General features: G+C 37.1%; 1 protein-coding gene across 1 annotated transcript; it reads left to right on the top strand.

Moving 5' to 3' along the window:
- Positions 1-10,622: 10,622 nt before the first annotated feature.
- LOC139042857 (myelin-associated neurite-outgrowth inhibitor-like) lies at positions 10,623-11,210 on the top strand. The gene has a single exon (XM_070503427.1). The coding sequence runs from the start codon at positions 10,623-10,625 to the stop codon at positions 11,208-11,210; it is 588 nt and encodes a 195-aa protein (XP_070359528.1).
- Positions 11,211-22,033: the final 10,823 nt, after the last annotated feature.

Raw genomic sequence — 22,033 nt, 5'->3', positions numbered from 1 at the left:
GTGAGGGTTCATCGATGACCATAGTCTTGTTGTGTCCTCACATGGTGGAAGCAGTAAGGGAGCTTTCTGGCATCTCATTTACAACAACATTAATCCCTTTCAAGAGTTGCCTCCTTATGACATAATCATCTACAAAAGTGCCTGGTGTCTCCCAATAGCATTATACTGACAGCTAAGATTTCAACATATTCATTTGAGGGGATACAGATATCCAGTCCATAGCACTTAGTTCAAGAAAAGGGCTCAGATTTGGGCAGAATCTCGACACGTGAATGGAGTACATTAGCAGGTATTCACGCATGCATGCATGATCTCCCCTCTTTTTGCCACAAAAATAATTTCATCTGTGGCATTTTCCTTTAATAGGCTTCATTTTTTCCCAGGATGGAAGAACTGTCATTCTAAACCTAAAGAAGGACCTTCCACCCAGAGTGAACCTCATACGGCAGTATGCCAGAGTGTGACCAGTGAGAAGAGGGGCATGAATGAGCCCAAACTGCCAAGTTGAATTAAAATCCCTACAGAGAAGACTGGTTCAGAAGTCGGGGCTTAGTAACACAACTGGACTCCATTTCCCGTCTCACCCCCTCCCCACCACCATCTCTTTTTCAGGTCATGGTGTCTGTCCCAGGTAGGCCGAGTGATGTTTATGATGGGCTTCATGGTGCCGGCAGAGAGCTGAAGATGAGGAGGTTTTCCCTCAATATTTAAGTGCATATTAACATAATTATTGCAATCAGCAGCAATAACAACTAAGACAACATATTCAAAGTCAAAACACAAAAGACATATCAGAAGAAAATATAGACAACATACGTGATGGAAAAAGGGTTGGTATAAAGAACAAGCCTTTTAAAACTCCAAAAAATTCAATAGGGAAAGATGAATAACTAAATAAATAGGAAAAGAGAAATGGATACCAACATGCAATTCACAGAAGAGGAAGATCAAAATGTTAGCAGACATTTCAAAAGCATGTCAAGCTCACTAGAGGTCAAGGTGATGCAAATGTGAACAAACAAGGAGGGATTCAAGTATGCCCACACATTACTTTGGCAACAATTAAAATTCTAACACTGCTGGAGTTTGTGTAAATTGGAGAGAACTATTTTGGGGAAAAATGTGCCTCAAGACTTGATACCCTGTGTACTAGATTCGACTTTTTAGTTTAATACAAGGAATAGTGCAAAACGTGCAATGGAATATTCTATAAAATTGATAATCACAAACAGAGCAGCATTAATGAACCTAAACAAAGAACACAGACTTGAAGTTGAGTATTAAAATCAAAATATAAAAGAATATTTTATTGCCATGACATTTATAAGACATCTCCAAATATGAAACTAATTAGCATACAGTTTTAGCAGGATATCTTGTAATCTGTATTGATATTCTAGGTGATGATAAGCAAAAAGAACCATATTGGAGGCTAACAATGGGGTTACTTCGGAGTATTATTTTAACTTTGGGTTTATGCTTTTATTCTTCTGGATATATTATCAAAAGTGAAATTGCTGAATTATAATGTAGTTCTATTTTTAATTTTTGAGACTCCTCCATACTGTTTTTCACAGCGACTGTACCAATTTACAATCTCACCAACAGGGCACAGGCATTCCTTTTTCTCCACATCCAGGTCAGTATCTCTTAACTGTTGTCTTTTTGACCACGGTCATTCTGACAGGCATGAGATAATATCTCCTTGTGATTTTCCTTTGCATTTTCCTAATATCAAGTGAGGTTCAGCATATTTTTATGTACGTTGGCCTTTCGTATATCTTCTTGGGACAAATGTTTATTCAGATCCCTTGCCCACTTTTTAATTTCATTGTTTGTTGCCACTGAGTTGTATGAGTTTTTATGTTTTGGATATTAATGCTTTATCAGATACATGGTTTGCAAATATTTTTTCCAATTCCAAGTGTTGTCTTTTCACTTGGTTGATGGTTTCTTTTGCCATGCAAAAGCTTTTTTGTTTGATGCAGTCCCACTTGTTTATTTTTTATTTTGTTCCTGTGCTTTATGCGTCAAAAAAATCCATATACAAAAGTTTATTGCAAGATCCGTGTCAAGGAGATTTATTCCTAAGTTTTCTTCTAGGAATTTCATTGTTTCAGGTCCTACATTTAAGCCTAATCCATTTCAAGTTAATTTTTGCAAGTGGTGTAAGACATGAGCTCAGTTCCATTCTTTTAAATGTGAATATGCAATCATCCCAGCACCATTGATTGAGGAGACTGTCTTTTCACCATGGAGCATTCTCAGCTCCCTTGTCAGATATTAGTTGACCACACAAGCTTGGGTGTATTCTGGGCTCTCAAAGCTCTTCTACTCGTCTGTTTTTATGCCAGTATTGTAATATTTTGGTGACGATAGCTTTATACTATATCTTGAAATCTGGAACTGAGATTCTTCCAGCTTTGTTCTTCTTTCTCAGAATTTCTTTGGCTATTTGGGGTCTTTGGTCATTCCATGTAAACTTTAGGAGTATTATTTCTATTTCTGTAAAAATCGCCATTAGAAACTTGATAGTGATTCCACTGAATCTATAGATAGCTTTTGATAATGTTGACATTTTAACAATATTAATTCTTCCAATTCATGAACACAGAATACTTTTCCACTTGCATTCTTTGATTTCCTTCATCAATGTTTTGTAGTTTTCAGCAGAGATCTTTCACCTCCTTAGTTAAATTTGTTCTTGAGTATTTTATTGTTTTTGATGCTATTGTGAATTGGATCAATGTCTTTATTTCTTTTTCAGAAATTTTACTGTTTGTGTAAGAAATGCTACTGATTTTTGTATATTAACTTTGTATCCTATAACTTTACTCAATGTATTGATTAGATTTAACAGATTTTTGGTTGGATCTTTAAAATATTCTCTATATAAGATCATGTCATCTGCTACTAGGAACAATTTTATTTCGTTCTTTCCAATTCTGATAATTTTTGTGTCTTCTTCTTGCCTGATTGCTCTAGCTAGGATTTCCAGTACTCTGTTGAATAGGAGTGGTGAGAGTGAGCACTCTGGTCCTGTTTCTAATCTTAGAGAAAAATCTTTCACCCTTTTGCTATTGAGTATGATGTTAGCTGTGGACTTGTCATATATGGCCTTTAATATGTTCAGATATGTTCCATGTTTAAATTGTTGAGTTTTTATTATGAATGGATGCTAAATTTTGTCAAATGCTTTTTCTGTGTCTATTGAGATGATTACAGGATTCTTTTCTTTCATTCTATTAATGTGATGCACCACATTGATTGATTTGCATATGTTGAAACGCTCTTGCATCCCAGCGGTAAACCCAACTTTAACACGGTGAATGATCTTTTTAATGCGCTGCTGGATTCAGTTTACTAGTATTTTATTGATAATTCGTGCATCGATATTCATCAGGGATATTGGCTTGTAATTTTCTTTTCTAGTAATATCTATTTCTGGTTTTGGTATCAGGTTAATGTTGACCTTGTAAAATGAGTTTGAGAGTGTTTACTTCTCTTCAGTTTTGGGGAAGAATTTGAGAAGGACTTTTTTAAAGTTTGGTACCATTCACCAGTGAAACTATCTGATCCTGGGCTTTTCTTTGCTGGGAGATTTTTGATTACTGGTTCAATGTCCTCACTAGTAATTGGTTTATTCATATTTTTTAATTCTTCCTGATTTGTTCTTGGTAAGTTGTTTCTAAGAATTTTTTTTTTAATTTCTTCTAGGTTGTCCAGTTTGTTGACATATAGATATTCATAGTAGCCTGTTTTGATCCTTTGAATGTCTGTGGTATCAGTTGTAACGTCTTCTCTTTTAATTCTGATTTTCGTTATCTGAGCCTTTTTTTTCTTGGTGAATCTAGGCTAACTCCTTTCTAATGTATAATTTTCTTGATTTGGGTTCTTTCTCTTTTCTCTTTGGTTAATCTAGCTAAGAGCTTGTTTATCTTTTTAAAGAATCAACTCAGTTTGGTTAATCTTTTGTATTGTTTTTCTGTCCTCTTTAATTTATTTCTGCTCTAATCTTTATGATTTTCTTTTTTTCTGCTAACTTTGGGCTCAATTTGTTCTTTTTCTTGTTCCTAAAGATGTAGAATTAGGTCATTTATTTGGGATCTTTCTTGCTTCTTAATGTAGGGGCTCATTGCTTTGAAGTTCCCTCTTAGAACTCTTTTTGCTGCTTCCCATAAATTCTGGTATGTTGTGTTTCCATTTTCATTTGTCTCAAGAAACTTTCTTATTTCCTCTTTGATTTCTTTTTTGATCCATTGGTTCTTCAGGATAATGTTATCTAACTTCCATGGGATTTTGGATTTTCCAGTTTTCCTCTTGTTTTGATTGCTGGTTTCTTGCCATTGTGGTCAGAGAAGATAGTTGGATGATTGCAATCTTCCTAAATTTACTATGACTTATTTTGTGGCCTAACATATGATATGTTGAAAAATATTTCACGTGAGCTTGAGAAAATGTGTATTCTGCTGTTGCTGGACAGAATGTTCATTATATGTTTGTTAGGTCCATTTGATCTATACTGTTGCTCAAATTTACTGTTTTCTTATTGATTCTGTCTGAATGATCCATCTGTTGTTGAGAATGTGGTATTAGAGTCCCCAATAATTATTGTATTGCTATTTCTTTCTCTTTTTAGGTCTGTTAGTTTTTGTTTTATATATTTAGCTACTCAGATCTTGGGTGCATAAATATTTACAATTGTTCTATCTTCTTGATGTGTTGATCCCTTTATCATTATGTAATAATCTTATCTCTTTTGATCATGTTTAGTTTAAAGTCTATTTTGTCTGTGATAAGTATAGCTACCACTTCTTTTTTTGTTTAACTTTTGCTGAAATGTCTTTTCTCATCCCTTCACTCTCAGCCTATGTGTGTCCTTAAAATTATGATGAGTGTTTTGTAGGCAGCATATCACTGGGTCTTGTTTTTATCCATTCACCCTTTCTTTATCTTTTGATTGAAGAGTTTAATTTATATTAAATTTTAAGTAATTATATATAGGTAGGACTTACTATTGCTATTTTATTAATTGTTTTCTGGCTGTTTTATATATCCATTGTTCCTTGTTTCTCTTCCTTTTCCTGCTGTCCTTTTTCTGTGTTTTCAGGTTTTTGGTAACTGTATGCTTTGACTTTTTATCATGTTCTTTTGAAGAATTACTATGAGATTTTTCTTTGTGATTACCATGAGGCTTACATAAAATACCTTAAACTTATAACATCCTGTTTTGAACTGTTAACAATTTAACATCAATATATTTTACATTCTTTATATTTTGGTTTCTTCTCCTCCTCAAATTTTAGATTTTTGCTGCTACAATTGAAATTTTTTTAGTATTGTGTAACTAATGACAGATTATTGAATTTTTGGTTATTTTTGCCATGTTGACTTTTTTACCTTGTAAACTAGAGTTGTGAGTTATACACCACTATTACCATATTGCAGATTTAACTATGGCTATCCATTTACCATTACCAGGGAGATTTGTGCTACTTTTTTGAGTTTTAATGATTTTTTTCTTTTGAGGAAGATTACCCCTGAGCTAACTACTGCCGATCTTCCTCTTTTTGCTGAGGAAGACTGGCCCTGAGCTAACATCCATACCCATCTTCCTCTACTTTATATGTGGGACACCTGCCACAGCACGGCTTGACAAGCAATGTATAGGTCCGCAACTGGGATCCTATCTGGCAAACCGCAAGCCGCTGAAGCAGAACATGTGAACTTAACTGCGGCACCACTGGGCTGGCCCCTAGTAGTTGCATTTTTAATTTTTTAAGGAAACTTCATAGTGTTTCCCATAACGGCTGATCAATTACATTCCCAGCAACAGTGTTCAAGTGGTCACCTTTCTCTAGATCTTCACCCATATGATGTATTTGGACTTTTTGATAGTAGCCATCTTAACAGATTTGAGGTGATGTCTAATTGTGGTTTGGACTTTCATTTTCCCTATGATTGGTGAAATTGAGCATCTTTTCACATGTCTGTTGGCCTTTTGTGTATCTTCCTTGGAAAAATGTCTATTTATGTCTTTTGAGTGTTTTTTAATCAGGTTATTTATTTATTTACTTAACTTTTGAGTTGTATGAGCTTCTTATATATTTTGGATAGTAATCTCTTCCGGTATGTATGATTCACAAATATTTTCTCCCATTCAATAGATTACCTTTTTATTTGTTGATTGTTTCTTTTGCCATGCAGAAACTTTTCACTTTGATGTAGTTCCATTTGTTTATATTTTTCTGTTTTTGCCTATACTTTTTGTGTCAAAACCACAAGGTCATGGCCAAGAACAATGTCAAGGAGTTTTTCTCTGTTTTCATCTAAAAGTTGTTAGCTTCAAGTCTTACTTGTAAGTCTTTAATCCATTTTGAGTTGATTTTTGTACATGGTATAATATGGAGTCTAATTTCATTCTTTTACATGCAGATATTGTGTTTTCTCAACATCATTTATTGAAGTGACAATCCCTTCGCCACTGTGTATTCTTAGTGCCTTTTTTTTTCAAAGATTGGCACCTGAGCTAACATCTGTGGCCAATCTTCTTTTTTCTTCTCCCCAAAGCCCCCAGTACATAGTTGTGTACTCTAGTTGTAGGTCCCCTGGTTGTGCTGTGTGGGCCGCCACCTCAGCATGGCCTGAGGAGTGGTGCTAGGTCTACAACCAGGATCCGAACTGGCAGAACCCTGAGCTGGCAAAGCTTAATGACTCGGCCATGGAGCCAGCCCCTTCTTAGCGCCTTTGTAAAAATGTTAGTCAGGTTTATTTCTGTTCTCTTTTTTCGTTTTTAGTGGCCTATGTCTTTTTTATGCCATTACCATATGGTTTTGATTACTATATCTTTGTAACACAGCTTGAAATCAGCTTTGTTCTTGATCAAGATTGCTGTAGCTATTTGGGGTCTTATGGGTTCCATGCAAGTTTTAAGATTTTTTTCTATTTCTTGGAAAAATGCCATTGGATGTTGATAAGCATTGCTTGGAATCTGTAGATCATTTAGGGTATAATGAACATTATAACAGCATCGATTCTTTCCATGCTTGAGCACAAGATACCTTTCAGCTTATTTGAGTCTTCTTCAGTTTCTTTTACCAATATTTCATAGTTTTCAGTGTACAGATTTTCACCTCCTTTAGTAAATTTATTCCTAAATATTTTATTCTTTTTGATGCTATTGTAAATGAGATCTTAATTTCTTTTTCAGGTAGTGTATTGTTAGTGTATAGAAATGTAACTTATTTTTGCATATTAATTTTATATCCTGCAAGTTTATTGAATTCATTTATTGGTTTTAACAGTTTTTTGTGGAGTCTTTAGGGTTTACTATATGTAAGATCATGTCAACTACAAACAGAGAAAATTTTACTTCATCCTTTCTTATTCAGATGCCTTTTATTTATTTTTCTTTCCTAATTTCTTTGGCTAGGATTTTAGTACTATGTTAATTAGAAGTGGCAAGAGTGGCACCCTTGTCTTGTTCTTAATCTCAGAGAGAAAGTGTTCAGCTTTTTCTGTTGAGTATGATGTTAGCTGTGGGAATGATTGTATGATTTTAATTCTTCATTTTGTTAATGTCTCATTTATTGATTTACACATATTGAAACATCCTTTCATCGCAGGGATATGTCCTGCTTGATTATGGTATATGATCCTCTTAATATGCTGTTGAATTCAGTTTGCTAATTTTTGTTTGAGACTTTTTGCATCTATGTTTATCAGCAATATTAGCCTGTAATTTTCTTTTCTTCTAGTGTCCTAATTGGGCTTTGCTATCAGGATAAGTCTGGTCTTATAAAATGAGTTCGGAAGTGCTCCTTTCTCTTCCGTTTTTTGAAACAGTTTAAGAAGGATTGGTGTTAATTCTTCTTTAATTGTTTAGTCAGATTCACAAGTGAAGCCATCTGATCCTGGACTTTCATTTGTTGGAGGATTTTTGATTACTAATTCAATCTTATTCCTTGATATTAGTCTGTTTGGATTTTCTACTTCTTTTTATTTCTACTTTTTTGTTCAATTCATTTAAACGAGACAAAAACAAACAGCAATTTAACTATTTCTCCCATCTCCTTCCTCCCACCCCTGGCAACCACCAGTCTGGTCTCTGTATCCATGAGCTTGTATCTATCTATCGATCGATCTTTCTATAGTATATAGCATACATATCTAGCATACATATTATAGAGTATATACATGGTGTATAGTTCATAGTGTGTATAAATAGTGTGTGTTTGTATAGATATATTCCACATATAAGAGAGATCCTACAGTATTTGTCTTTCTCTGTCTGACTTATTGTATTTAGCATAATGTTCTCAGGGTCCAACAACATGGTCACAAATGGCAAGATTTCACTCTTTTTTATGGCTGAATAATATTACATTGTATATGTAGATATCATTTCTGTTTCCTCATGACAGTCTTGGTAGATTTTACATTTCTAGAAATTCATCCATTTCTTCCAGATCATCTAAATTGTTAGCATATAGTTGTTCATAATAATATGTAATGTGCTTTTTTATTTCTGTGGTATCATTTGTAATGTGTAATCTTTCATTTTTGATTGTATTTTTTGACCCCTCTTTTTTTTTCTTGATTAGTCCAGCCAAATTTTCGCCAATTTTGTTTACCTTTAAAAAAAAGCATTTCTCAGTTTAATTGATCTCTTTTATTGTTTTTAGTCTCAGTTTTATTTATTTCTACTACAAACTTAGGACTTAATTTATTCTTTTACTAGTTCTTTGGAAACTTCAAGGTTAGGTTGTTTATTTAAGGTTTTTTTTTATGCAGACATTAGCTCCTATAAAATTTCTCTTATTAACTATTTTCATTCCACCTCAAAAGTTTAGTATGTGGAAGTGTAGTTTGAGATTTTTAAATTTATTATATAAATTTATTATATTAAACAGAATAATTTCAACTAAAGATTGCATGGTAATAACTTTATATTTGTCAACTTTCTCTTTCACCAGTCCCCTCTTTTCTAGTGTTAAAAAATATACAAGATGTTTCCATTTCCAACATAAAAACAAATTAATTAAAAATGGTCTAAGTTTTTGGAATTGTTACATTCAATGACTTGAATGAATCTCCAGACAAGTATGCTCAGTGAAAAAAAGCCAATCCTGAAAAATTATATAGTGTATAAAACTCCTCTCATATAATATTTATGTAATATACATAAATTCATGTAATTCATGATGGAATTATAGAGTTGAGAATAAATTAATGATTTCCACGAATTAGGGGAGGGTGTGTTGGTGTGGCAGTAAATGGCAAACTGATGGACTCTCATGGTAATGAACCTGATCTGTATCTTGACCGCAGTGGAGGACACTCTAACCTACATTCATAATAAACTTACATAGAACTAAACGCACACACCCACACACATACTTTCGAGAAAAGTAAAACTAGGAAAATCTGAGAAATATTGAGAAATTTTATCAATGTCTCTGTGCTGGTTATAATTATTGTACTTTAGTTTTATAAGATGTCATCCTTGAGGAAAGATGGGTAAAAGTTACTTAGTATCTCTCTGCATTATATCTTACAATAGCATATGAATCTAAGATTACCTCTCAAAAGAAAAGAGTTTAAATTAAACAACAACAACAAATCAAGTATTTATACAAACAACATGGGTGAATCTCAAAAACATGTAGAATGACAGAACTCTTACTCAAAACTGGATGCCATAGAACTCCACTAGTATAAACGCCCAGAAAACAAACTAATCCAAGGTGGTAAAAAGTCAGAACAATGTGGAAACTTCTGGGGTTTGGGGCAAGGATTAACGGGAATGGGCGTAGGAGGAAGAAATTTTCTGCAGGATAAATTCAACACACTACGTGGGTGTATGCATTTGCCAGAATTCATTGAGTGGTACATTTAAATTTGTGTATCTGACTGTATTTAAGTAAAAATATAGCATATGTAGTTTCACATACCAATTTTTTTAATTGAAAATATAGAAATAAAATTTAAAAATAAGCAAACAACTCTAATTAGTTAATATTATATATCTATCCTCAGATGTTCAGGGGCTAAAGTGTACCAGTGTCTGAAATTCACTTTGAAACAAATAAAATAAATAAAATGGACTAAATGGAGAAAGGCATTCATAAATATATAGTTATGTGATAAATAAAAAACAGTTAAATGAAGATAGAAATATGAGCATTGACTGTATATAAGTCTTTCAACTTATTCATTTATAAAATAATTTTCATACTCCAATGTTGGGAGAAAAACAAAAATATCAAAGAATATATAAAAACAAAAGATGTAGCAGCGTGGGCGGGTCGCGCGGGCTGCGGAGAGGCAGGCCGGGCGCGGAGCAGGGGAGAGGCCCGCGGCGGCGGCGGCGGCGGAGACTGGCCCTGGCGGCTCGGGCCCCGCATTGGAGCAGGCCTCGCGGCGCTCCCCCCGCCGGCGAGCTGGTCAGCGAGGCCCAGGCCGCCCGCCGCGGCGCGGGGAGCGATTGTTACTTTAGCTGATGGGTGCTTATCGGACGGCCCACATGGAGAAGAGCTTCATCGCTGCAGAAAGTGCTGTTGGACAGCGCTGATCTGGACTCCTGTCTTAGCCTTGGTTGTGGATGTCATGTTCTTGAAATCATGAATCCTATTTATAGCCCTGGTTCCTCTGGGGTTCCCTATGCAAATGCCAAAGGAATTGGTTATCCAGCTGGTTTCCCCACGGGCTACACAGCAGCGGCTCCCGCCTACTCCCCCAACATGTACACTGGAACGAACCCCACCTTCCAAACAGGTTACACTCCTGGCACACCTTACAAAGTGTCCTGTTCCCCCACCAGTGGGGCAGTGCCACCATACTCCTCCTCCCCCAACCCCTACCAGACCGCCGTGTACCCCGTGCGAAGTGCCTACCCCCAGCAGAGCCCATACGCACAGCAAGGCACATACTGCACACAACCCCTGTACGCAGCACCTCCTCACGTCATACACCACACCACGGTGGTGCAGCCCAATGGCATGCCGGCGACGGTGTACCCTGCACCTATCCCTCCACCTACAGGCAACGGGGTCACCATGGGCATGGTGGCTGGGACCACTATGGCGATGTCAGCAGGTACCCTGCTGACTGCCCACTCCTCAACTCCTGTCACCCCTCACCGAGTCAAGGTGCCCACATATCAGGCCCCCGGAACACCCACCTACAGCTACGTGCCCCCTCAGTGGTGATCACCCTGCGATGTTTGAGGATGGAGCTGTGCGGTCACATAATGGAGGTTCCACAGCTGGTGCTGCAGGCCTGGCGCCTCCAGCCCGGACTTTCTTCCTAATGCTCTGACACTTAGCTAGCACTCCTGCGGCCCGCCCGGCAGGTCCCAGCGCCATGAGTCTCCAGCTGACTCTGGGTTGTTCTTACAGCAAATCCTGTTTTGTGGGCTGCCTGGCAATTTTTTAGCTAACTATAATGATAAAAACAGAGTATTAATCTATTCAGAATCACATCTAGTTGAATGCATGTTTAAAAAACAAACACAAAAACAAAGCTTGCTCAATCTACCTGCAGTGACTGATGCAAACCCATCATATGCAAAATCCAAAGGAATGGGAAGTGTTTTATAGCTTGTATCCCTAATGCACTGTTGTAACGTATGCAAAGTCTTAAAGTTGTACGTGTTAAAGCGAATTTCTTCATAGAGCAAAAAAAAAAAAAACGAAAGATGTAAAGATTTTGAGTAACTCAGCTATACAAATACACAATTTATTAAGTGACTATTGATTACAACCCTTAAATAAGTTAAAATAAATTGAATATTTATAAGGAAAAAATAAGAAAGAATTCTGCACTTAGAAATTGAGAACAAGTCTTCTAAATTGCTATAGGTTTAGGAAGATGTAAAAAGAAATATATCAAGATGTATGAAAAAGAAGGAGATACTTTTCAAACTTGTAGGATATGACTGAAGACATATGGTAGAAGGGACATAAATTGTGGCCTGCATTTAATATTTAGTCACAGAAATACATTTACAGGAATGTTAGGCAATATATCTGGGGAATTAAGAGATATCTGAGAAAAACAAACTAAAAATAAAGTAAAACAAAAGTCTTCTGCCATATAAAAAATGATTAATTTACCATAAAGTAAAATTTAAAACAAACAGTAAACAGGTTCTGGAAGTTAAGGATGAAGATTTTATAAGAAACACAAAGGGAAAAAAAGTATAAGAAAAACTGGATGAAAATGCTACATACAAAAATTAATTGTTAAAGAATATATAACTAAAAAAAGTGCTAATTAACAGAACAGACATAACCAGTTACTGATTATTCTGCTGAATTGTCACACAGTGTAACCCTCTCAGACAACATCCAGGTAAACAAATTGCTTTAACATAATAAGCATCACCAAAATAAAGTAAATAAGTAAATACACAGGAGGAGATATTTGAAGAAATAATGAAATTTTTTTCCCATTTGAAGCAAGATTATATTTCCCCCTCAAAATTGATATGCAATGCCAAACATAATATAGTAAAAAAAATCTACACATGGGCATATTTGTAAAGTTTAAGACTATGAAAGGTAAAGAGAAAATTCTAAACTTTCTCAAAAGAATGCCTTACAAAACAAAATAATTATGGTCTCATCTGGCTATTCCGTGGCAACACTGATATATTTTATGCTCAATTTTGCAATAAGGAAACTAAAAGCTTCAGTTATTTTCCCAAAAATACAGCAAATGGGAGAGCCTGTCAATGTTGTCCGAATTTATTCCTAAGTAGTTGGATCCCGAGTTTCCTATACTCATCACCATATACACTTGTGTGTGCTCCTCTATATACGTGACTTTTATTTATCCCTCAACTAGTATCTACCCAGTTGAATGCAAGTACAATATGGCAAGCAATGTCCTCAGCACTTTGGATGCATCAGTGAAGAACAAAGACAAAAATGCTTATGGGTGCATTATATTTTAGGTTGAGTGCATGTGTGTGTGGGAAAGGCAGATACTAAACGTAAACATTATAAATAGGTAAATTCTATTGTATGCTAGAAGATCATCAGTGCTACAGTGAAAGGAAAAGTGGGACAAAAGTGAGGCCCATCAAGAGTGACGGGGGTGATAGTGGGGAGCTCATGCTAGGCCCCACTGAGTAGCTACCTTTGGAGCACAGACTGGAAAGAAATGAGGGAATTCACCCCATAGATTCTTGGAGAAAGAGCAGTCTAGTAAGAGGAACCTCCAAGTGCACCAGCCCTCAGGCATGACTGTGGACAGTGTGTTCTAGAATCACATGGATGCCTGTTTGGTTGGAAGGAAGAGGATAAGGTGAGAGCAGTGAGAGATGAGGTCAGAGGGTAAGTAGGACCTACACTGGTAGGGTCCTGGAGGCCTTCATGGGGACCATGGCTTTGGCTCCAAGGTTGCTGGGAAGCTGTTGCAGGGCTTTGAGCTGGGGAGTGCCATGATCTGACTCTCACATAGGACTCGGGCTACTCTGTTGAGGGTAGGTTGCTGAGGGACATGGACTGAAGAAGGGAGATTAGGCAAACATTTCAGAAAATTGAGTGAAAGTTATGGGCAGCTCAGAGCAGAGTGGTAGCTGTGGAGGTGCTGAGAAGTCACCAGATTCTGGGTGTGTTTGGAGGTAGAACCAACAGAAAACCTGGTGGACGGGACACAGAGTGTGTGCAGTGAGAACCCTTATGGGTGACCTCAAAGCTTTGGGCTTGAGGCGCTGAAAAAAGTCACTGCCATTCAAAGTACTGAGGAAGGAGGTGCTGGGGCAGTATGGGATGGGGGATCAGGATACAGGTTTGGACTTATGATGTCGGAGATGTTTAAGAGCCATTCAAAGGGAAAGGTCACCTAGACAGGTGGATGAGTGACTGAATCAGCAAGCAAATATATATGAAATCTTTAGGAACCATCAAAACAAAGGCAAACAACCCACTAGAAAAAAAGTGTGCAAAAGGAATGAACAATAGTGTAACAGAAATTGTGGATGACCAATAAACATATCAAATACCACTGAGTATAATTAATAATTATGGAAATGAAAATGAAAGCATTAGGTAGTATTCCACACTTGCTATTTTTTGTCAAATACTCAAGTGAGCGAACGGACCAGGTTTGGACAATGATGTGAAGCACAGTGAACTCGGATGCATTGGGGGTAGAAGTATAAATCTGTGCAATCACTGAAAAATAAACAGGAATTACCTGGTAAAGGTTCTACAATCATTTATTTTTGTCTTAAGTGTTCACTGTAAAACAATGTCTACTTTCACAAGGAGACTTGTCCAGATACACTCATTGAAGTCTTATTTGTAATTGCAGAAAATTAGAGGAAAAAGACCTGAGTAGATTGTGTTTAAACAACATAAAACTATACAGAAGTTATTATCCTTTTAAGTGATTTATAAACATCAGCACATCAGCATATCCCAGGACAAAAGGCAAGAAAAGGAAAGACAAAAGAACACTTCCAGTGTGATTCTTTGAATATAAAGCTCAAAAGAGACACACACATATTTGAAGATACAAACACTTACGATAAGGTTATAAAGAAACCAAAGGATTGACTGAAACAAATTTAAAAATGTAGCTCTCTGGGAAATGTAGGAAGAGGCCACCAGGGGTTTGAATGGATTGCTGATGTATATTTCCTATATATGTGATGATCACAGGTTATTACATTTTATTTTAAATGTGTAAATATTAATAAGATGTATTCTCTTGTGTGTACAATATATTTTATAATAAGAATTAAAATAATTTTAATTTTAAAAGTTTCAAAAATCAGCACAAAACCACTAAGGAGACTTCACCTTGTGGTTCTACTTCACCATATTAACGAGTACACTATTGTCATCCCACTCTCGATATACTTGCAAACACAGACCTGCTTCTGTTAAGCAAATGATCCACTCACTGCGTTCCAGAAATAACCTAAATATGGCAAGCACTCAATAACATTTGCACCAAAGTAGACCGGAAATCAGCAGTTGATTTGAACATTCACAGCAATGGGAAGTCCAATGGCTAACAAATACGGGAGGAGATGATCACTTCCATACCTAATCCATAGACAGCAATAAAATATTACTTTATTCTCACCAGAATGATGATAAACTTAGCATCATGGTTGTGGGATCCCAAACAAGCAAAAAGATGATGGAGGACGTATTACTGTAGATGCGACAAAAAAAGTGCATAAATTTGGACCAACTTGTGGAAGAATCTTAAACAATTTCTGCTCCAGACACACCCCAAAGACTAATAGTATGCATATCAAATACATGTGTATTTACACGTTTGGAGAAAAGTTTTCTGTGACAAGAAACTCTAGTTAAATATATCTGCAGATCTGAAACAGGTGAAATGTTGCAGAATGGGTGGATCTGAACTACAGGCTCTGTCACTGGGGCAGAGGGCAGCAGCTTCCCAGAGATAGAGATGAACTGGAGCAAGACCCTTTATGTGATGTCGGAGGACGTGGTGGGCTTTTGCCTTTTGCAAAGGGCTAATACATATTAATCAAACTGATATCTGTGGTTAAGCTTTTAATGGGAAGTTTTGAGGTCAGGAATTTGAGGAGAAAGGCTCAGTATTACTGCAAAGGAAATAAGACAAACTGTCTTCTGGCTGTGGACCTGCTATGTCCACAATATCTGAATGGGGAACACAACTCAAGTCATGAATCATGGGAACCAGTTTTGAGTTTGAACCCCAGATATCTGCTGAGAGGAAGTTATAAGCTGCTAGACAGAAAGGGTAAGCACAGATGGTGGGAGACAGAATATAATGTGTAAGTGAGTTTGTCTGTGTATTTGCGTGACACAGAGAGAGAGATCCAAATAGTTGAGTCTAATGTTAAAAAAAAAAATAACCCCAAACTACCATAGAAATAGGAACTTGTTACAGGTGGAATTTATATTGTGGATAAGAAAAGTCTTGCAACATACACATGCACACTTGAAATTTAATGAAATAGAAGTATAACTTCCATTTTAAAAGAACAGGAAATTTTGAAACAAATCAGGAAGGATGAAAGGAGAAAAATGAATGCAAAATAAACAAAACCAGAAACTTGGAAACGTAAAATATATGCACTGAAATAAAAAATAAAATAAATGGGACGCATTCTAGAATCAACATAGCCCAATAAAAATTTAGTTTACTAGAAGACAATAATGAGATATCTGCCCAGTATGTGACAAAGAAAAGAAGGTAAGAAATATAAAAAGCTGTTATAATATGGAGAAAATGAAGAGCGCATGGAGGTAAGGGGTAATAAAAATTAGCTATGAATTTTGCACCCTTTAATAAGATACACAAAGACTAAGCACCATACAGTATGTTAGAAAATTGTGACTTTCCAAATCATAATTAATTATTTGGAGTATTATTAACATCTGTTTTATAATGTTATAATAATGATAATTATGTTATTATTATCTTAAACATTTATTGGATCCAAATACTTTCTTTCAAATTAGCACAAGAAAAAATGGGGGTGCAGAGATTGTGGGAGGCCTCAAACATGTTTCAATCCAAACGCTGTCTTTAAGTAGCTGGGAAGGTAGAAGCCTACGTAGAAGACGATGAATATAATCTTGCGCTGGTGCATTACCAGAGCAGTAGGAAGGAGAGACAGCTAATGGCACTTTTCTTATCCTAGAAGTTCTCCAAGATAATCAATAATTTTCCTTCCATGAGTGCTGAAATTGAAGTACCTACTGAAATAAGTCAATTCATCCTATCCTATGATTTTTGTATTTTTTACTGACTTGAGTGAATGTTTTACCAAATTGATACCATTTGCTGGGTTTTGTTTTTGAATAGTCTAGCCTCCATTCTTGGGCTTTATGAGTAAGTGAAATGTGTGTAAACTTTAAACAATCAAATACCTTCTTATGAAGTAAATTAGTTGAATAATATGTATTTCTACATCCAATAATATGCCCAAGTATATTTTTATTTCAGTGATAGTTTTGGCATAAATGCTGACATGGTCAAAATATTAAAATAAAGCTGTTATGAATCTGGAGTGATGACTTCAAGATACTGAAATAAGTGGTAATGTTGGAGAAAACAGTGCATCCTTGGAATGATGAACTTATTCCAACCGCCAGTCATCAACCCCTTAGGATAGATTCTCAGGCTAACAGAGTCCTCAAGACCCACACTCAGAATGGGCCAAAAAGGCTGAGAAACTTCAGAATCCCAGTGGGAGAGGCAGTGAAGGCTACTGGGCTGTTCCAATTTCTGAGGAATTAAGCTTGGGGGTTTCTGGGTGTAGGATTTTGTTTGCACTTTAAGATCTCTTAAAAATGTCAACCAGATGGTTTTCAGCTTTATTATGTAGGTTTTTTTCCCAAGCAGAGCTATGATTAAACTAGATACTTCAATGGGCATCACAGTTTCTCATGTATTATAGAACCCTCTGCACTGGCACAAAATTTCTCAAACTTTACTCAAAGTTGTTCAAAGTTTCTCATCTGTGTCCCCCATTAGGCAGAGCAGGCACACGTCAGGCCACTGGCTGGACAGCATTTTCTAAGCGGACATCTCTCATCGTGTTCGAGGGCTGACTTCATCTCTCCCACAGACCCTCTGCGGACAGTGGGGGAGGCGGCCGTGGCTGCAAGTCTTCAGCTGCTGCCCAACCTTCTTTGGTGACAGCCCAGGTCTGGCTGGCAGTCTCTCACATTTATTAGCTATTTTGCCCCTAACCTAAAGAGAAATAAAATATTTATGTGTAATTAGGGAGCATTTAAAACACAGTTTCAGGCAGCATAATGCCTTTCAGCATCATGACAAAATTCCTATGACAAAGTTATTTCACCTGAACTGTAACATCCAGTTAGAAGTAATACGTGAGTTCAGCAAGGCTGCTGGATAAAATATTAATATACAAAATCAACTGCATTTTTACACACTGCCATTGCTCAATCTAAAAAAGAAATTAAAAATACAATCCCATTTACAATAACATCAAAAATACTTTGGAATTAATTTAACAAAAGCAGGGCAAAACTTATACTCTGAAAACTGTAAAACATCTTGGAAAGAGATTAAAGAAGACCTGAGTAATGGAAAGCCATCTCATGATCATGAGTCAAAATAGTTAATACTATTAAAATGACAATATTCCACATATTGATCTACAGATTCTACGCAGTTCTTCTCAAAATCTCATCCAGCTTCTCTGCAGAAATTAACAAGCTGAAGAACTTTAAAACAGAGCACTTAGAACATGATCTTAGGGGCTGGCCCCATGGCCAAGTGGTTAAGTTCGCGCCCTCCACTCTGATGGCACAGGGGTTTTGCTGGTTTGGATCCTGGGTGCAGACATGGCACCGCTCATCAGGCCATGCTGAGGCAGTGCCCCATATAGCACAACCAGAGGCACTCAAAACTAGGATATACAACTATGCACTCATAGGATTTGGGGAGAAGGAGAAAAAAAAAAAGATGATTGGCAACAGTTGTTATCTCAGTTGCCAATCTTTAAAAAAAAGGATGTAATCTTAAAAAGTAGTCAATTATTATATATAATAAATCATAAATTAGCAAGTTAGTGTCTTTTTCCTCCTGCATCCCAACAAAGACAGGTAAAGGTGAGTCATTTAGGTGACTTTTTCCTACTCAATTTCTGCCTCTGTACTTTTTGTAATTTACTGTCTTCTTGCAGAAATTCTGAAATGCCTTCTAGTAATCTAAGTAATCTTATCCAGAATTGGCTCAGATATCAAGTTACTTGCTAATGAATGCACTGATAATATCAGTGTAATGATAACATCATTGTAAAGCAAGGATGCATAGTCCTGTTGGGATGGCCGCCAACACTTGCGTGGTTCCCATTGGAATAGTTTCCCCACGCACCACATCAAAGAGCACAGCTAGACACTGTTTACTCACAATATCCAATAATAAATACCTTGAGTATAACCTCTCTAGTTGTTGTTTTGACTGCATAGATAATGATAATAGTACTTTTCTAGGCAATCATCATACAACAATTATAGCAATGATTAAAATATCATATTCCATTTTTCTTAAAGCTGTACCAGTAGATATCTACATTATCCAATCTGCGATCCTTGTCCAAAAGAGTTGAGTTCATTCTATTCATTCAGTATATATTGCCAGACATAAGGACCTTGTTAAGAATTGAGTATGGAAATAGTGTTTTGTCAATTTTTCTTCTGGGTTGACAGAGTTAATAATCCCAAGGCCACTTTCCCAGGCTGTGGCACCCCTTTCACTTAGCTAAATTGGTTTTGAGCAGCTCAGCATTTTAATTTCCAATCACACTGACTGTTGCTGATAGGAAGGTTGCAAGTCAACCACTTTATTTAGATGAAATGGAGTATATCTGAAGACCACTCATGATGGTAAGTGTGAAGAAAAAGATAATTCACAAGTCTTGTCTTTTAATTATACTGCTCTTCTTTGGTCATTATTTATTGACCAGGCTATTAAATAAACCTAAAAATGTTTGTTGCAGGTGTATTACAACAGAGAAAAAATTAATTCAAGATATAAGATTAAAAACAATCAGAGTCTTCATGGAATTTATGGTTATGGGGTGTAAGTAGGTGGTGGAGGAATTCCCAAGAAGGTAATATTACAGAGATTTATATTTAGATTATTTTAGGAAAAGTAAATGCAAAACTATCACCAACTTATTTGGTCTAACCATTGTTGAGTCTTAGCTCAGATAATGCCAGAATTTGTGTTTCAAGAAATGAATTTGCAATAATGTGGCATAAAATGCAGTTGGACAAAGCATGTAAAAGCACACCATGGGGCTCACTAATAAAATTCTCAAACTATGGCTGAAGGTGAGAGTGAACACTGAGTTAGGGTGTCACTATGAGCGCTTGCATTACGGTTCTCAGGGCTGTTGTTAAAATACAGAGAGTTGGGCTACAGACAGAAAAGAGAAATATAAAAATTTAAATTTTAGTTACATAGAAATATTTAAGCAAAAAAAGGAATTTCTGATAAAAATAAACAAACATATTCCAGCTTCATGGTAGGATGTAGAAAGTTGATGGACAGGGCATAGCTCTCACTCTTACAACACCACCAACAAGAACACCACCACCTGACAACCTGCAAATCCACATGTCCTTGAACACACCAGTGAGCTAATGACAGGACAGCCAACTGAGCCCAAGTCTGAGAAGAACAGGTGTCTCTGAAAAATGGCATGCGAGCACTAACTTACCTGGGGCAGGTGTTGCCTGACACCAGTGGGAGGAATTGGGCTAACGCTTTTAATGACTTAGGAAGGCTGCGTGTGGGCTGGTGAGGGACTGCAGAAACCCAGGGCCACAGACACAGGCGATCCCCATCCGCTGAAAGACTGCACTTCAGGGACCTAAGAGGTGCTCAGGGAGAGACAGACAAGTGCTGAGGAGTCCTCTGGGTGCAGGAGAGTCAGCTACTTCAAGGCCTGACAACCCCACAGAATCCTTCTCTGCTTTTCTGCTAGGAATGAGATTGTGAACTGAGGGAGCCAGAATAAATGCACTGCCACCCCTGGAGCAGTGGAGAAGAGAGGAGACACTCTCTTCCCCTGGTTAGGGGCAGGAAGGCACGCAGGCCCAGCTTGTTAGAGGCCTCTTGAAGCTGACCCCTGGAAGGCCACCTCTGGGACCCAGAGACAAGGTGATGACTGCCTGAGGCTGGGCTTAGACAAAACCAAAAGACTCCCTGACACACACACAGCCAAACTAACATGCAATGGGGTCCACTCCTGGGAGGGGATGGGGCGTGCTGAGGGGCTCTCCAAGGCACAGTGCAAAGGGAAGACTGAAGCTGAGGATGGAGTAGACATTGAGGAGATCCCTCTGAGAAACCAGTCAGACCATAAACACAGATGTCCCTACGGAAGCCTTGGCAGACTGAGTGTAACCAGAGCAGCCATAACAAAGAACCAAGCTGGACTCCTGGGGAGACTCACTCAGTGCCACACTGAGAAGTAGGGCAGAAGGAGAGCGCGCATTTCCAGGCCTAAACCTATCTACCTCAATTCCTACCACCCTACACAATATGTCTGGGTTTGACAAAAAGTTAGAAAGCATACAAAAAACAAGAAAAACACACTTTTAGGAGACAAAGCAATCAACAAAAGCAGATTCAGCAGGATTTTTTGTAGAAATCGAGTAGCCCATTTTACTGTTTTCATGGAAATGCAGAGAAACCAGAACTGCCAAAAAAATTTTGAAAAGAACAAATCAGACTCGTGATCTGATTTCCAGATTCACTGTGAAGCTACCGTATGAAGACTGTGGTATCGGAGAAAGGATAGACACATAGATCGATGGAACAGAATAGAGTTCAGAGATAAGACTGCACAGGTATAGAGCAGGAGGTTCGGCCAGGTTCTAAAGCAATTCAAAGAGGGAGAGAGTTTATTCAGTAAGTAGTGTTGAAGTATTTTGATATGCATGTGTGAAAAATGAACCTCTACCCATATCTTCTACATTAGACAAAAACGAACTTAAAATAGATTTTAGTCCTAAATGTAAAATCTAAAACTGTAAACCTTCTAGAATAGCAGGCAGCAAACCTTGGTCCTGTGGCCTAGTCTGGCCCCAGCTCGTTTCTGTATGCCCCAAGAGCTAAGAATGATTGAACATTTTTTAAAGCATTGTAATAAAAAAAAGACAGAGGGAGACCAACATGCAATGGAGATCGTGTATGGCCTGCAAAGCCAAAGATATTTCCTATCTGGCCCATTTCAGAAAAAGTTTGCCAATCTCCATTGTAGAAGAAAATATTTATGACCTTGGGGTTGGCAAAAATTCCTCAGATATTACACCAAAATGTGATTAAATGATAATCTTAATAGAATAAAAAACAAGCCATACATAGGGATAAAGTATTTTCAAATCATACATCCATAAAAGGAGTTGTATCTAGAATATATAAAAAACTCCCAGAGATACAGGAGGAGGGGAACCCAAAGCAGGTGAATGCTGAGGGATGTGCTTCATTGGGGCACCAGGACACAGAACTTCACACCCGGTCA

The sequence above is a fragment of the Equus asinus genome, unplaced genomic scaffold, assembly GCF_041296235.1.
Source record: "Equus asinus isolate D_3611 breed Donkey unplaced genomic scaffold, EquAss-T2T_v2 contig_1, whole genome shotgun sequence".
NCBI lineage: Eukaryota > Metazoa > Chordata > Mammalia > Perissodactyla > Equidae > Equus > Equus asinus.
The sequence above is the reverse complement of the archived record's forward strand: the minus strand, read 5'-3'. Positions and strand labels throughout refer to the sequence as shown.

Bases quoted from the DNA above. Each gene is read 5' to 3' on its own strand.
- LOC139042857 (XM_070503427.1), top strand. From the start codon at position 10,623: ATGAATCCTATTTATAGCCCTGGTTCCTCTGGGGTTCCCTATGCAAAT.